This window comes from Podarcis melisellensis, assembly GCF_964234715.1.
Source record: "Podarcis melisellensis genome assembly, chromosome: 1".
Classification (NCBI taxonomy): Eukaryota; Metazoa; Chordata; class Lepidosauria; order Squamata; family Lacertidae; genus Podarcis; species Podarcis melisellensis.
This window is the reverse complement of record NC_138528.1, coordinates 112,626,204-112,643,552: the sequence shown is the minus strand read 5'-3', so window position 1 is coordinate 112,643,552 and position 17,349 is coordinate 112,626,204. Positions and strand designations below refer to the sequence as shown.

The following is a 17,349-nucleotide window of genomic DNA, read 5'->3' as shown; positions in this document are numbered from 1 at the left end:
CTGTGGTCTTTCAAAATGTTTCTGAAGAAAGGCCTTACCTCTGCTGCCGCTGCTGCAGCCGCAGCTGTACTAGCAGCAGCACCAACTCCGATAGCAGCCGCCGCTGCAGCTGTGCCACTGACAGTGATCTGTTCCTGGACACCGTATCTCCCCTCCCATCTCTCTTCAGTCTTCATCTGGGTCGTACTTGTCGTTATTCTGGTGTCTCTCATTCTCGTTTCAGACGTGGCCACGTAGCCTTCCTGCTTCCAAGGAGGAAGGACCTCAGAACCCTCCGCTGCCGCTGCCTGCGCTTTACGCACCAAGATTGGGGATTTCACAGGCCTGATGGGCGAGGTGGAGACTGAGAGCCTCCCAACCCCAGCAGGAGACACGGACCTGTGGGATAAACATAGCACATTGCTGATGCCACTGAAAACAAAAGCAGCACTAGGGCAGCCTAGTATTTTTAAGCACTTGCTTGGTGGTCGTGGGCAAGAAGGAATGGCATGCAAGGGAGTCAATAAACTGGAATTATTATTATTATTATTTAATTTACATGCTGCCCATCTGACTGGGTTGCCCAGCCACTCTGTGTGGCTTCCAGTAAGATATTAAAATAGGTATGGATCACTGTGTCTTTCCTCAGTACCTAGTACAGAAGCCAAGGAGGCTGCCGAAGGAGGGAGGCCTCTTTCCTCTATACCTAACATAGAAATGCAACAAGCTGCTGGAGGAGAGGAAGAGCTCTGCCAGCTCTGAGCAAGCTAGTAAGCACTTTTGTGGGCTAGGATCATTTATGGGCTTATTTGCCCATCATTTATGGGCTTATTTGCCGGATCTGATTGCACAGGTTTTCATACTCAGTGTGCTGTATACGAATTGATAGTGTTGAGTGCTAACAGAAACCAGCGGAATATGTTCAGTACTTGGAGCGTAAATTAAACAGGTGGCATGAAAATTCAGGGGGAAAGCATATTGATTATTTAGCACCAGCAAAAAAGGAAGTGGGGTAAGTAGACCGGAGTTGTGCAAGAATAAGAAATTAGTTCAGTTTAGATCTCTTAAGTCGTGTCCCACTGAGGATTCAGCTACATTAGTAAAACAAAAAAACAGTGTTTTGAATGCGTTTTAAACATGAAACACCAAATCGTGATGTACAGCACAAAACTTTTCTATGTGATTTTACATGGCATTTCCCCCCCCCCTTTGTTACAACGATTTAATTTATGACTTATTTATAGCGGGGGGGTTTCCTGTGTGTAGATCCACCCTAAGTCAAACCTGAAGTAGACTAAATGAAATCAACGGATTTAATTTAGTAATTAAATCTAGAACTAGTATTCTGTATATCTACAGATTTTATTAACATCCGATCTGAATAACAGCAGTGTGGGCTCAATACTTATTTGTAAAATCAACTTATTTAGAGGAAAATAAAAAGTAGAACTGTGTCCTGCAGGGGACACTGTTGCATCAATGTTGTATTTCTATATCTTCTCGGAGGTAGGTTATCTAAGAAGTAAGCAATTGTTTTTTTCCCCAAATCGTTGCTATCACACACACACATAATATATTTATTTAACTTTTCTTTAACAAAATTTGCAGACTGCTTGATTGTCTAAAAAATCTCCAAGCCCTTTACAAAGGCTATAGAACACACAGGAAAACTGCCAATAATACTAAAGTTTAAAACAAGGTTTTTGTTTGTTTTAAATCAAAATATGAATATAATTGCACCATAGACTAAAATTGCAGATTGAGATACATGCCAGTTTTATGTGTCTAGGCAGGCTTGCCTAGAGAAAAACGTTTTAGAGATGCTGGAAAGAATACAGTGAAGGTAATTGCCTAATGCCAGTGAGCAAGGGAGATACAGAGAGTAGGAGCTGCTACACTGAGAGATGAATTCTTGCAAGTGTGGACTGGCAATTATGTGGCATTTGCAAATAAATTATTATTATTATTATTATTATTATTATTATTATTATTATTAACACCCTACCCATCTGGCTGGGTTTCCCCCAGCCACTATGGATGGCTCCCAGCAGTATATAAAAAACACGATGAAACATCAAAAATTAAAAATTTCCCTCAACAGATATCTTCTAAAAGTCAGATAGTTGTTTATTTCCTTGACATCTAATGGGAGGGAGTTCCACAGGGTAGGCGCCACCACCGAGAAGGCCCTCTGCCTGGTTCCCTATAACCTCACATCTCACAGTGAGGGAACTGCCAGAAGGCCCTTGGAGCTGGACCTCAGAGTCCGGGCAGAATGATGGGGGTGAAGACGCTCCTTCAGGTATACTGGGTCGAGGCCGTTTAGAGCTTTAAAGGTCAGCACCAACACTTTGAATTGTGCTCGGAAACATACTGGGAGCCATTGTAGGTTTCAGTGTTGGAGATCGAAGTGGCTTAATGGGCATACTGAGGTGAAATCTTACCCATGCGCAAAGAAGAGACCCTAAATTCCAAGTGAGGATGTACCTCATTGTCTGGTATATTTTATCCCTCTTGCTAAACCAGATGGACACTTTCTTCCTTTTAAAAGTGCAAGGTAGTTGCCACCTTCTTTTTAGGGCAGGGATAGGGCTGGGCAACAGAAACAGAAACTCATAAGTCGTGTGTGTGCCTTGCTAAGGATTCCCACCCAACAAAAAGGGCATGGAACCAAATGCACCCATCCAAACCATTGGCTTCCAGGCCATAGCATCTTCTGTGTATCTCATTCCAATTTGTATTAAAGTTGCCAGAGGGAGGTTGGGGAGAAAGAGAACTTTGTAAAGGCGTTAGAGTGGTTTACCTGACTGGAGATGGTGTTGGAGCTCTGACATGTCTTACAGGAGATGGCGACTGTCTAACCGGAGATGGCGACTGCTGTCTTGCCATCTGTACTTTGGCAGCAATTATTGGCGGAGTCGGTGATTTAGAGGTAGGCCGCGGTGGCATCCGCGGAGGAGCCTTGTGTGGCAGCTGTTGCCCAGTGGCACTCGCCTCTATAACCATCTCAGCAGTTGCAAGTGTTCTGGCGTCAAAGTGGGCTTCTATCTTCTGCAAATGCAAATAAACAGTCAGGAGAATCTGCAGCAATAAACACAGACATCCTGAAAACTTCCAGTAAACCCGCCTGCCAAAATACAAACCTTTTCAACTCTAGTTTGTCTTGTAGCTTGTGTAATCTGAGCAGTCGAAACAATTGTCTTTGTCTTTTTAGCGGGAACAGCCTCTTCCTCACCTAATAAGAAAGGGAAACCAGACTCTTAAATTGCAATATAAGCAATAATTGGTTTTGTGTGTGTGCGTGGGAGAATAAAATCTGTTGTTCCAATTTTTTATTTTCACATATAAACACCACCGGTAAAACAAACAAACCAAAAATCCCCCAAAACCCTGCCATCTGTTTTTCTTGGGCATCTAGACAATTAATGGGGGAACTGTTGGTATAAGATTAGTCTTTTTGTACAACTATGTAATTAGGCCAACTGCGTGATGCATAATAATTAAGACATTGATGTTTCAGAATCATGGCAGCATGTCATATAAAGCCTAGAAAAATAAAATGACTGAAACATAGATATATGTTCTGTGTGAAAGTATTATTTGGTGGCTTCTAAATATTTGGCTCACTTTCACCAAGTTTCATGTGCTTTCTTGAATATAACCTGTATAACTAAGGATATACCTGAACCTAGAGGAAGTGTGTGTAGGGGGGGAGTCCTGGTGTACACGTATAAATCCTTTTGCTGATGGGATGCATAAGTTGGGCACTGTGCAGAGCTCCCTCAGTCCAGCTGGGACCCATGCACACATGGGAACAAACTCTTATTCATGTATCCCTAGCCTGATGGGGAATCTCATGTGATATATGCATAACTCCACAACCTGATCCAACAGCAATGATGCTACACACAACCTAGAGGAGGAGGAGGAAGGAGGAGGAGGAAGAGGAGGATGAAGAGAAGAACTGCCATAGACCTCCATTTACCCACTGGAGTGCCTGTAAGCATATTTCCAAGTGAGTCATTATGAAGTGACAATACACAACAGGACAAGCCCTGAAGATAAGAAATCAAACCATGCCTTGCTGGGTTTTTATAGCAAAACAACTTTCAAAAAATTATAGGAGAAATGGATGCAATAACAAAGATAAACCTTTTGCCTCACACATACATAAGCGATGCCTAATTATTATTTTTGTATACAAAAAGGGGAAGAACTGCAAACAGTTATGTTGATGTGATTGAGGGGTGGGAGGGTGAAGAAATGCTTTCTCTCACGCTGAGGTATTTAGGATAAGTTTCAGTCTAGAGCGAATTTTTTACAACCGAGCTACAAATGCTTGAGAGACACAATGTAGATGGATCTGTTGACGGAACAATAATAGCCGTGTAGGTACTGCCATGATGATACAATAGGTATGTGGGGGAGGGTTGTGTGTGTGTGTCTGACACACTTCTGATCTATTATTACCTTGAACCAGAAGTTCGGCTGTTGAAGTTGCTCGTCCCACGCTATTTGTGGCATTTACTGAATAGGTGCCGGAGTCTTCGGGGTAAGCTTCTGCAATTATTAAACTGTAGAGGTCTCCTTCATGTAAAATTTGGAAATCAGGGGAGCTTTGAATTTCTGCTCCATCCCGATAGAACTTCACCACAGGTGTAGGGATTCCAGTCACTCTCACGTCAAGTCGAACTTGACTTCCTTGTCTTGCTGTTGTGCTCTGTAGTCGTTGTGAAAAGTTGGGTGGCGCTGTTTCAGCTGTGTTTTAAAGAACAAGAAGAATGCTCAGATAAGAGGGGAACAAAAAAGACCAGTTCCTGGTCATTTTAATTGATTGTATTAAAAATTATTATGTTAAAACAGGAGTGGCCAACCTGTGGTCTTTCAGACATTACCAGGCTACAAGTCCCATCATCCTTGACCATTGGCCACACTAGCTGCGACTGATGGGAGTTGGAAGTCCAATAGCATTTGGAGGGCCAGTGTTTACCCATCCATGTGTTAAAATATTAACTATGTATTAAATATTATCAATAATTGTTCCAGTAAAGGAATCCCAGATTTTATCTTTCATACACCTTTGCGACTAAATCAGAGGAAATTATTGTGTCAGTTTTGACTGAAGCATTTCAGTGGCAGACTCTTACAAGAAAAGCATCAGTTGAGATGATCAGAAAACAAAGGGATTTCTTTGTATCGGTTAAGTAGTTCCACTAAAATCGGTATAGCTTTTGGTATGTTAAATATTATTCACAAATTATGAGGCAGGATCAAAACATGCACCCCGACACTTTACATTCTCAGGCTGTAAGCATATTTGTCTCCTGAAACACCTGTACTTTGCCTTTTGGAAATTCTGTGTACATGTGCTGAACAACACACATAAATATACATAACGTAATACGTTATATGGGCACAAATGCTTGATTCATTGGATAATTATATCCTTTTCAAGGGAAAAGGTTCATGGGGGTCCATTGAACACAAATCTGTTGCCTCGGCCCAGTATACCTCAAGGAGTGTCTCCACTCCCATTGTTCTGCCCAGACCCTGAGGTCCAAGGGCCTTCTGGTGGTTCCCTCACTGAGAGAAGCCAAGTTACAGGGAACCAGGCAGAGGGGCCTTCTCGGTACTGGTGCCCACCCTGTGGAACGCCCTCCCACCAGATGTCAAAGAGATAAATAACTACCTGACGTTTAGAAGACATCTGAAGGCAGCCCTATTTAGGGAAGTTTCTATTGACTGATGCTTTAGTGTATTTTTAACCTTTGTTGGAAGCCGCCCAAAGTGGCTGGAGGGACCCAGATGGGCGGGGGTATTAATAATAATAATAATAATAATAATAATAATAATAATAATAATAATAATAATTACTACTACTGCTACTACTACTGATTTACATGTGCATCTTGGGGACATCATGTGCAGGCCTCATGTATCCTATAGTTGACTGGTCCTTACTTCCAAGCAAAAGTATTTAGGATTAAGGGGTAAACTAAATATGAATAATCTTATAATGACGTAGTCCTTGAATACAGAGTAGGATTTAGAAGTGGGGAAGGAGATGAAGCAGCTTGCTTAATGGTGTTGATCTCTTGCGCCTTTCTTAATTTCATGCTTCTAAAAAGTAGTATTTGTGGGTCATTTCACCGGGTTGGCAGGTGTCAGAAGGAAAGTGTCAACTGTTGATATTCCCCTAATTCCAACATACCTGTTACAAGTAGTTCAGCAGTACTAGTTGCTTGTCCAGATCCATTGGTGGCTTGTAGGGTGTATCTTCCACTGTTAGCGGCTGTCACGGCGGAGATCACAAGTTTAGCGCGGCCATCGCTATATGAGATCTGCACACCGGGCAGAGTTGCAGCAGAAATAACCTGACCATCCCGATACCAGCTCACCTCAGGAACTGGGGAACCTTTAGCAGGAGAAAGACAGTTAAAGCGTTACTGTTGTTAATAAGGTTGCCAAATATCACTGATTGTCACCCATGCAGTTTTCAAATGACATAGGGCCTCAGATCCTGATTAGGCAAGAAGAATGTGATTTGAAGGATATTGCATTTTGAGAAAACCAACGCTGGCCGTTGACATGTTCATGGTTGCCAGAACATGTCAATATTCATTTCTGTTGTCTATGCAGTTGGAGCCATCTGGCAATCTTCTTTTCCACCTTCTAATAATTAATAATAATAAACTCTCAATATTTCCATCTAAATTTTCAATGAAAGAACAGCTGAGATGCAGACAATGAGAAGGTAGCTTTCCTAGGTGACAAGTAGAATTTAACTTCTAATGCTTAATCTTTTTTTAAAAAAAGGGATAGCTCAAGAAAACTGAAGGAGTTGAAATTATTTGCACATCTGCACTATACCCTATAAAGTGGTTGTATTATAAGGGAATTCCATATCCAGCAGCATAGGAGGTAAAATTAGAACACTTGAAGTCCCTGATTCAAGTCTCAAGCTCTCTGTGAACATACTAGGTAATCTTAAGGAAGCAACAGTCAACTTTAGCTTCCCACCTGTAATGAAGGGATACTTGTTCTGGCTAAGGCCAGCCCTATTGTTAGCCAGAGTAAGGAAACCTTCTGAGCACCATCAACCATTCTCCGTTGTTGGAGGACATAAACTATACATGTACTATATGGCCTGTCCTGCTGTATAAGCTGCTGTCCTCAGGAGCAGCGGAGGGTTAGAGTCCCTATCCTGCTAACAGTACTGAAGTAAGATTCAACTGGCCAGCGCAATTGGCTTCTATATATGGAATGGTGCGGAGATGGAACACCATTTTGTCCTTTGCCTCAGGCAGTAAAATGTTTTGTGCTGGCCCTACATCACATAATTTTTGCAAGACTTACTGAGTGGATGCATGTAAAAGTGCTACAGTCACTTAGAAATGTGATGTATAATATAAATAAAGTAACAGTTTTATGTTGTAGTCTGAAAGATTGTATTTTGCGATAATTTGGAGGGAAAGCCCCGAGTTGCTGACATTAATATACAGTTTACAACCTAACTTTAATATTTGACCTGTAAATATAGATATGTAGTCCGATTTTGCATTATCATAGGTAGAGAAGGACTAAATTTTAAATGCCTGATTATTGAGAAGAGGGAAAGAATTGCAAGTGCAAAGTTATCCTTCTTTGGTGATTTAGGGGCTCAGATTTCAAGAGATAAAAATTGCTCACAGATTTTAGTGCATTAGAAACCCAAATCCTGAATCACTGTCAGCCCTGTCCAAACTGATGAGTGGCTTTGGGGAAGGAGGGATTTACAACACCTTGCAATGTGAGTTAGTGTTAACAATAAGATTACTTTGTGCAAAGGATTGGACTGGAGACAAAAGCAAAAGAGAAACTGTTTCAGAAAACTAGCTCTCCCTGTGATACAGAGAGCCTATGGAAATACTCCCAGCCTGTGCCACCATGCTCTGGTCTCACTAACATACTAAGCAGTCCAGTGAATGTGGCAGATGGAATAAATTTGAGGGATAAAAGGAATCTTAACCCATAAGATGGGGAGTGGGGAACATTTTTCAGACTGAGAGTCACATTCTCTTATGTTCAACCTTCTGGGTGCCACATGCAAATGGTGAGCATGGTCAGAGGCAAAAGTGGGAGACACGATGGGTTTGACTCTTAGGTACATATGATAGGCTACATTCTAGCTATGCAAACACCAGTAGCTTTTATACTCTCACCCACCCCACAGACCTCTCACAAGAATTATCACCCTTTGAGGTCTATTTTAGCCAGGCAAACCCTACTTTGACTCGGACAGCAAAAGAGGAGCTCAGTTGAGAAGCCCTCCACCCCCCGTTATGATATACCTCACTGCATCAAAGGCCAGATTAAGGCATGCTGAGGTCCTAAACTATGTCAGGTTTAAGAGGACCCAGACCGTCACACGCACACACAAAATGTATCATTCTAACAGAAAGGACAACAGAAATCATAAATATCTGTGCATGCATATACACTGGTGCATAGGCGAGAATGCAACTGAAAACTAACAATTTAACTAGAACGTATGGTATATCTTGCAATACGCCTGTTTTTTGTATAAGAAATGCCTTTACATTTAATGAGCAGAATTGGTGGAATATGGTACTAAGTGGGCAATGTGCTCTGAGGAACAAGATCCACTTGCACAATGGGACTTCCTCCTAACCTTTCATTGCTGATTTGGGGATTGCCGGGAAAGAATAGGGAACATGGTTCCATGCATGCAACAGTTTAGCTGAATTCCACCCACTTCTTTTTGTATATAGAGGCCATAAACTGCAGCTAAACTGAGCTTGTGTATAAATCTAGCACTGAGTGCAGCTTCTGTGACCAAGAGATCGCCACACCCACCACGGCTGAGTTCTGATACCAGAAGTGACCTCAGCAGAGAGAAAAGGTGTTTGGGCAGAGGGCCTGCAGGGAGGTAAGCATCCCTCTATGCCCCGTTTGTTAAAAATGCCCCTTTCCTTTTGTGTGTGAGAGATGGAGGCAGTTCCATGTTTAAACTCACGAGACTGTCGCCACCAACACTTCAAGCTTAGCCTTTGGATATAAAGGCAATAGAATTTACTTTCAAGTAAGTGTTAGGCAATATAGATTCCCACAGGCGAATACACAAATCAATGGTCCCAGGAAGGATTGCCTGCCTTGCCCTGGCTCACACTGCAAAATATATGGTTTCTAGCTCAGAAGAAGGAATTAGAGTAAGCAAGGATGGGGCATAGGGGGAAATGAAGCCACACAGATGGGATTTTGCAGGAGGTGCTATGGGGGGAAACTTCCAGCAGCACAGAACCGAGTCCTGGCAAGGCTGCTCATGTATCTTAGGCTGGTTCTGCTATTATACTGTGGCTCATGTATCATGGCCATGCACGGGAATAAATATATATTATGTTGCCTATGCCCAATGTGTGGCCTATGATCTACCTAAGGTATGTATTCTGAGTCATGGGGTATTTCCACATCGTGTTCAGTTCCAGTAATATGGCCCTTAACTTTAAAACATGTGGGCTGCTATAAGCTGTACCATGATCTCATTTGGCCTGGCAATGCTTACAGCACATCTAAAACAGGACCTGCCATCGTGAAATCTGGCTTTGTGGACAGAGACTTGGATGAATTTGGGCCACTTCGGAGCATGACTTCGTGGAAGCTTAAGATTTAAGGGATTCAGTCATGGAACTCCAGCCTTTGGTGTGATCCAGTGGGGCTCTCCTTCTACGTTCTAAAACCAGCTTACTGCCGATTCATCCCATTGCCAGCAATTTCAGCCTGTGGCAGCTGCATCACCACCAGCCACTCTAGTCAGCAAGTACTTTTCCTGGACAGCCACTCTGAGTAAAGATGCAGACTCCAATTATTCTCTCCTCCAGAATGGCCTAGTGCCATGGCTTGTTACCCATAGATATTTATCATGATTGTGCCTTCCTCTTTATGCTTCATTCTCCCTCGCTACTGTGCAGAGGCAACAAACCATGGATCTTGGCTTACCATTACATCCAAACCAGATATCATGGTTTGACTCCCTTTCACCTCTACTATTCTAAGTTTTCACTCTAGTAAACCATGATCTCTTGCCAAAATGTGCTTTTGGCTTACCAACTACACTTTCTCAGAATGAGAAACAAACCACAAACACTGCCTTGGATGTATCCATATGCCAAGGATCATGGTTTGTGTCCTCCCAGTGCAAGCAGGGAGGATTGAAAGAACCCTCTTTAGACAGGTTTGGGGTACATTATTTACTATGCAATACCAGTTTACCATGATGTGAACTGGTTCTATATCTGCTAAACTGTAACTCACAGAGAAGGAAGGGACTTAATTAACTGAAGTATTCCACAGTTGTGCACCTTGACTGTATATAGTATATACTGTCGAATTAAACCCCCCACCTCCCAAAACCCCCCCACCTCTCAGCACCCCCTAACTGTTAAAGAGGTATAAGAGTCCTTTAAATGCATGGTGTGTGAGAAACCTTTACGTGGTAAATAAATTATGCAAAGTAGTCCGCACAGGAATGTGAATGGTCAGACTAAAGCCTTGTTGTACATTGACAACTATATTTCTCACTCTACCAACTGACAGGAAAAGTCTTCCCTGAGCAGTCCATTTCCCCCATTTCAGCTTAGGGCTGAAGTTTTCCTCAGGATAGGGAAAAAAGAATACTCAAGGAGGACTACTAGTATTTGCCTCTGTCGGTGGAGGCAGTAATGCTTCTGAACATCAGTTTCTGGAAGCTGCAGGAAGTGGGTGTACTCTTGTGTTTGGGCCCTGCCTGAGGGTTTTTCCACAGGCATCTGGTTGGCCACTGTGAAAACAGGATACTGGACTAGATGGGCCTTTGGCCTGATACACCAGGCTCTCATGATGTTCTTATGGAATCATGTGGTGTCAAACTGAGGTGTCAGTGGAGGAAGAACCAACGTTGCCTTTGACGTTTCATGCCTTTGTGCCATAGGGGGAGCTAAACCCCCATGAAGACACCTAATACCCTGATGTTGTTGATGATGATAATCCTAATAATCAAACCCTTCATTTGATCCTCCCTCGGTGGGCCACCACTAGTACAGTCAGTCACTGCCATCACCCCGGTGCAAGCAGGCAGGGGACCAGTGTGGGATGGAAACAGAGGGAGTATAAGAAAGTCCACCCCCACCTCAGATAATCTGATACATAGGAGAAACACTGTCCCCCTTGACCATGGTTTTTGGAGAAACCAGCGAAAGAAAAGGGAAGCCATAATTGCGAGATAAAAGCCTTACCACTAATGTGAGCCTCAAAGGTTGCGGCACTACCCTCCAGTGCCACAACGCTTTGTAACGGCTGTGTGAACGTCGGCGCTTTGGTTGACATCTTTAAAGGCACTCTGAAAAGAAAGACGGGAATAAAAAGCGTATGTGAGACGTCGATCCTTCTGAAGTCCTGAGCATAGAGAGCACGACCAGCTGACATGAAACACTTTGCCCTACACTTTCCTATGGAGTGATTTCCACTGATGACATTCTTGACAGAGTCACACCCTAATAGCAGCATTTTATGGAGGTTGATGCATTGTAATTATCCCGACTATCTACAGCTCTGATTAGCATATTCAGTGACCTGGTTGCAAACGGCTTAAAGGGAGCTCCATCTAGAATCATGGAGTTGCAAGGGGCGCTGGGGGGGGGGGTCATCTAGTCCAGCCCCCTGCATTGCAGGAATCTCAGCTAAAGCATCCATGACAGACAGCCATCCAACCTCTGCTTAAAAACCTCCAAGGAAGGACAGTCCATATTGCCAAATGGAAATAAGCACGCTGCTTAAGAGCCTCCTATCTCATGCTGCCATTGCTTTATTATCTGACATTTGCTGCACTCCCTAAGCCAGAGCTTCCCTAACTTTTCATGTCGGTGACCCCCTTTTCAGACATGCATCATTTTGCAACACAGTAATCCGGCTTTGCTAGCAAACCAGAGGTTAAACTAAGTCCTTTCCAGCTCCGGAATGAGCTCAGGGAGCGTTCACGCGACACACCTACACACTGCAGCCGACGCACAAACGTGTTGCGATTCACCGTTTGGAAAGCTCTTCCTTAAGCCCTTCTCAAACCAGAAGTGAAAATGGAGGGGTGGAGGGTGAGAGGAAATGATTTTATTCAAAATCACAAAACTGCCCTAAAGTGCTTAGTATCATTTCCCCATTCCACGTGCCTTTAAATGAGTGACCATTAAAGTACACTGGAAATCTTCAGTCTATGTGGAAATTTAGAAGTCTCTAAAAAGAACCTCCTTAGAATGCTTGATAGTTTCCTTTAATACAAAAGATGTACTCTGTGGGGAGAGGTGGGGGGGGGAGCAGAATAAAAATGTACTTGTAAAACATACAAGCAGCACAGTTGAATCTAGGTTAGAGAGTGAGGAGCCCTGTGAAATGTGAGCTAGGCTATAAGATAACTGACACTGATGGTTTGAACAACTGCAGGAAGGTGCAAAATCTGACCCCACCCCACCCCTAAAACATTTGTTGGTAAAACACAATGTCCTCACTTTCTGGCAAACCACATAAAAAAAAGCATATAGCCATGTAATAATTCAACTCAGTATGCAGGACCTATAATATCCCTCTCTATTTATTTGCCTGCTGGGTTTGTCATAAAAGAGGCAGGATCAGTATTCTGGTATCTTTAATGAATTCCCACCAAACTACAAACTGAGGTACCAGAGATTTTACTAGTGGCATATGGGAGGCCTATTTCTCTCAGTTATCTTAAAAACTCCTATGCCTGTAAGTTCAGACAGCAGAATTCCATTGAGATAATAAGAGAAAGCTTCATAATAGCTATATGAACATGCTGCCTTTTTGTGTATATGGCCCCCTTTCTTCTTAAATACCATAGTTAAAACTTCCAGATTTCTAACAAGTGAATTCCTTTACATGAATTCATTGCAACGCTTAGTCTTAAATTGAGAATATTTTAATGACTTTACAATGTCATTTTCCAAGTTGGGTTCCTTACATTATCTGAAGCAGAAAGAACAGAGCTAAAAGGAAAGAAAGCAAAGACTACTTAAGGCGACTTAATTCCATAGCATAGATGTTTCAGTCCTCAATTTGTTTTCTTCTCTACCTTAATGTAGTGGGGGAAATTGCTGTTTATCCAAACGGTAATCTTATATGACTTTTGTATCATTAGTATTTCGAAAGTATGCCTGTGAAATGTCACATTCCAAAAATAACCACCCCGGGTTTGACTGACAGCAGGCAAGTGGTCCAGATCTGCAGTGTAATGGATACCCCAGCAGCTGATTCCCTTAAAAAGTCATCAGCGACTAGCCGATGCCATGTGCATTTTATCAGAGCTATTCTGGGAGCATCTCCGTTTATCTGCAAGTAATACAACCTTGAGCACTCCCTGGAAGCATTAAAAGTTAACCAGACATTTTAATAGGCATATATATATATATATATATATATATATATATATATATATATATATATGAAATAGCTTTTCACACTCAAGCACATTTAAAGACATATTAGCCAACTATTACAAAGACCTAAAAATTCATTCACCAAGATATCTATACTTCTGCATTCTGGTTTAAAAGAATCATGTAGGACTTCATGCTTTTTCTCCCAGCCCCCTTAAATCAAGCTACTAGACACTAGCTACTAGTACATGCATTTTGTACCAGGGCTTTCCTTGACATAGAAAACACAGCTCAGTCAACCCAGGCATGCCACTCACCTGATTGCACAAGAGTGCCGAAATTGGGTGGGCTACGCCCAAACGTAAGTTCCTTAAACGACGTCCTTATCCAGAGTATGATTTTAAACAATCCCAACATGAGAATGGTTGAGCCTCTAGCCGAAAAAAACAAAACTACACGGTTGAGACGGTGTAGTTTTGCTTTTCCCTGCAATCCCTACACCCGAGGCGAGGCTGGGAATGCACGACTGCTCAGAAGTGCTAACATGGTTGTTTAGCTTTTTATACCCCAGATCTGCTGACAAGTCTGCCTCTGTCACCTCGGCGCCACTTCTGATTGGCTTCCCCAGCCAAAAGGGGTGTATGTCCGCTTAATGCAATGGGCCACCTGTTTGCCTGATTGACAATGCTAATTTTGGCACTGGAAAGAGAGGCCATGCTGAGGAACAAGCAACAAGGGTTTTTTTTTCCAGAAAGTATAGTTGTGTGGGGGACGGGGATTGTATCTGATGCTACTAAGGAGTTCATGCCTTAGGTATCTTTTTTTTAAAAAAAAAAAAAGGCGGAGAGTAAAGAAATGGGGTCATGTGGGTGGGTGTGTTAATAGAGATGTTATTAGCTAATTGTGATAAAGAGTCAACTAAGTAATGGGCTCTTCTAGTCCCAGTCCAGCCAAACCATCCATTTGCCTCCTTGCGAACAAAAAAAGGGCAAATTCAACTGTCTATCTCCAGGTCAAATAAGTAAGCTGGTTGCATACCAGGTGGACTTATTATACTGGAAGAATATATTATTTTGACTTAATAAAGCCTTTACGTGTCAGAGTGATTAGCACTTCTGAAGAAAGTTCATAGAATCATAGAATTGAAGAGTTGGAAGGGACCCCAAGGGTCATCCAGTCCACCCCCTGCAATGCAGGAATCTCAGGAAGTTAAGGCATTGCTTCTAAAAAAAATAAAGGTAAAGGACCCCTGGACAGTTAAGTCTAGTCAAAGGCGACTATGGGGTGCGGCATTCATCTCGCTTTCAGGCCAAGGGAGCCAACGTTTGTCCACAGACAGCTTTCTGGGTCATGTCACCAGCATGACTGAACAGCTTCTGGCACAATGGAACACCGTGAGGGAAACCAGAGCGCATGGAAACACCACTTACCTTCCCGCTGGAGCGGTGCCTATTTATCTACTTGCTCTGGTCTGCTTTCGAACTGCTAGGTTGGCAGGAGCTGGGACAGAGCAATGGGAGCTCACCCCGTCGTGGAGATTCGAACTGCCAACTTTTTGATTGGCAAGCCCAAGAGGCTCAGTGGTTTAGACCACAGCACCACCTGCATCCCACATTGCTTCTAGGATGACTTAAACGAAGCATGTTCCGATGCAAACAAAAGCATTTGTTTATTTCATATAAATTGGAGATAACCCTTGATCAGAGGTTGGACCTAGCAAAGAGGAATAAAAACTGTGCTGCAAACAGCAGAATGTTCAAGAGGGGTGGTGTTTTGCAGTCCACCTCCCCGCTTCTCAGAAAATGAAAGCAGAGATAAGAGGTTGACTGCAACCGTGGTGCCCTTCTGTTCATGGAAGGGCCTTGGGTGCAGTAAAGCTTCCATGGGGGAAAGGAGGTGGGTTTTGGTACCAATCCTACCTTCCCCATGCAACCCTCTGGATAAGGGCTGGCCCAAGACATTTTGGCACCTGAGGCGAACCCCAAAATGGTGCTCCCCTCCCTGCAAGGGAAGAAGGGGTGAGTGAAGATCTACATCAGGAACACTAGGGGAAGATTGGCATTGGGATCTGCTGCGCCTGTGGATCTTGCCATCTGAGGCAGTCACCTCACTTGGCCTCATTGGTGGGCCGACCCTGCTTTGGCCCGCCAAAATCTGCTCATTGGTGTTCATTAATTTCAATGGGTATACTCTGAGTACAATTTAGTTGAATACCACTTAAGGAACATTTTAATTTGAAAAGTGGGGTTGTCTCCATCATGATTATGAGAGATAGGTCACCTTTACTCCCATTTGTTGGATGGGGAACTGAGGCTGAAAATAGTGGTTTACTCAAGGTTTCACGATGAACTGTGACAAAGGTTGGACACGGCCCAGCTCTCCAAGATGGATGGTGAACACAACTTGTCTAGGAAGTTTATGATGTCCTGGATGCAATGCTGGAAACTTAGCTTCATGATTAAAGTTTCATTATGAGGACAAAACACCAAATTATTGCCAAAGTGTTAATCCATATTACCAGGGGAAACAGCCATGTTATTAGGGTAGTAGTTAAAATCTGGAAGAGGGACACAGGTGGCGCTGTGGGTTAAAGCCTCAGCGCCTAGGACTTGCCGATTGAAAGGTCGGCGGTTCGAATCCCTGCGGCGGGGTGCGCTCCCGCTGCTCGGTCCCAGCGCCTGCCAACCTAGCAGTTCGAAAGCACATCCGGGTGCAAGTAGATAAATAGGGACCGCTTACCAGCGGGAAGGTAAACGGCGTTTCCGTGTGCAGCTCTGGCTCGCCAGAGCAGCGATGTCACGCTGGCCACGTGACCCAGAAGTGTCTCCGGACAGCGCTGGCCCCTGGCCTCTTAAGTGAGATGGGCGCACAACCCCAGAGTCTGTCAAGACTGGCCCGTACGGGCAGGGGTACCTTTACCTTTACCTTTTAAAATCTGGAAAGTAACAATTTTTAGCAAGCTCCCTCTTGAATGTCTTCTTAAAGACTGAACCATTTTTAGAGGAAATATTAATTCATTTATTTATTAAATGTATAGCCAGCTTTTCATCTTTCATTTAAACGCACCCACTTTTTGGAAGAATAGATGAACCAGAACACAGATACCTGTTTGAAATTTGCATTTTTCCAAATTTTGCAGTGGTGTTCTTTTGTAAACCAAAATGCATATACTCAGCTAAAGTGTGCATAAAGTTGCTTAGTGACCATAACATACAAAAATTAAGGAAAACTGCTTTACAAAAAAAAAATTAAAATTGTTCTATTTATTAAATTTATATACTGCTCATCATGCAAGGATCACAGTGTAGTTTGCAGTATAAAAATGTGTCTTAGTAGAAATTCACATGAAAATACCGATGAATTTAAAAAATACAAACTGATATGGAAATGTGGAAAACTAAACTTAAGACTGGGGAAACGAGAGAAGCGTTTTATTTTCGCTACGTGTCTCAAAATGGCTTCTCAAATATTGCCATGCCCGGTTGTCACTGGATCTAGCACTGGATCTGACTTCAATATCTGAAGTAAGTACAGCTCAGAGACTCTTCTGATTGGCTGGCCTGCCACTCCGGTGAGCTCGGCACGTTGTTGCTTAGCAACGAGACTACAACAAAGCATTAGTGCAAGGATTTCTCCTTGCACAACTGAATCATCTCCCTTTCTTCTTACCCCACCCACGCCCCATAAATCTGTTCTCAGATTTCCCCGCAAGCCTCCGTATCATATTGGGGGACAGTGTTCACTTGTGTGTTTCCCTTGTGGTGTTAGTCCTTACACTTTTGCAAAAATGTAGAATAGTGCCCTATATAGTTATATATTTAGGATTAAAATTACCTGTACTCTCGCCTTCTTTGACAACCAGGGCAGGTTTGATCTATGGCTATCACCTCAACTCAACGGTGTCCGCATAGGATCTTACTTTTCCCCAAGGCAGCAGTAGCATTACAATAAG

General features: G+C 43.0%; 1 protein-coding gene across 43 annotated transcripts in view; it reads right to left on the bottom strand.

Annotated features, from left to right (window-relative positions):
- The window catches only part of TTN (titin), a 284,957-nt gene extending 271,034 nt beyond the window's left edge, over positions 1-13,923 (bottom strand). For all 43 annotated transcript variants that reach the window (XM_081902051.1, XM_081902060.1, XM_081902074.1 and 40 more), the window contains exons 1-7: positions 13,715-13,923; positions 11,250-11,353; positions 6,191-6,394; positions 4,450-4,737; positions 3,123-3,214; positions 2,783-3,030; positions 39-378 (exon numbers count right to left, since the gene is read on the bottom strand). In XM_081902051.1, coding sequence (XP_081758177.1) covers positions 39-378; positions 2,783-3,030; positions 3,123-3,214; positions 4,450-4,737; positions 6,191-6,394; positions 11,250-11,340 — 1,263 coding nt within the window. In that variant the 5' untranslated portion in view covers positions 11,341-11,353; positions 13,715-13,923. The remainder of the gene's footprint in view (positions 1-38; positions 379-2,782; positions 3,031-3,122; positions 3,215-4,449; positions 4,738-6,190; positions 6,395-11,249; positions 11,354-13,714) is intronic.
- Between the last annotated feature and the right edge of the window lie 3,426 nt (positions 13,924-17,349).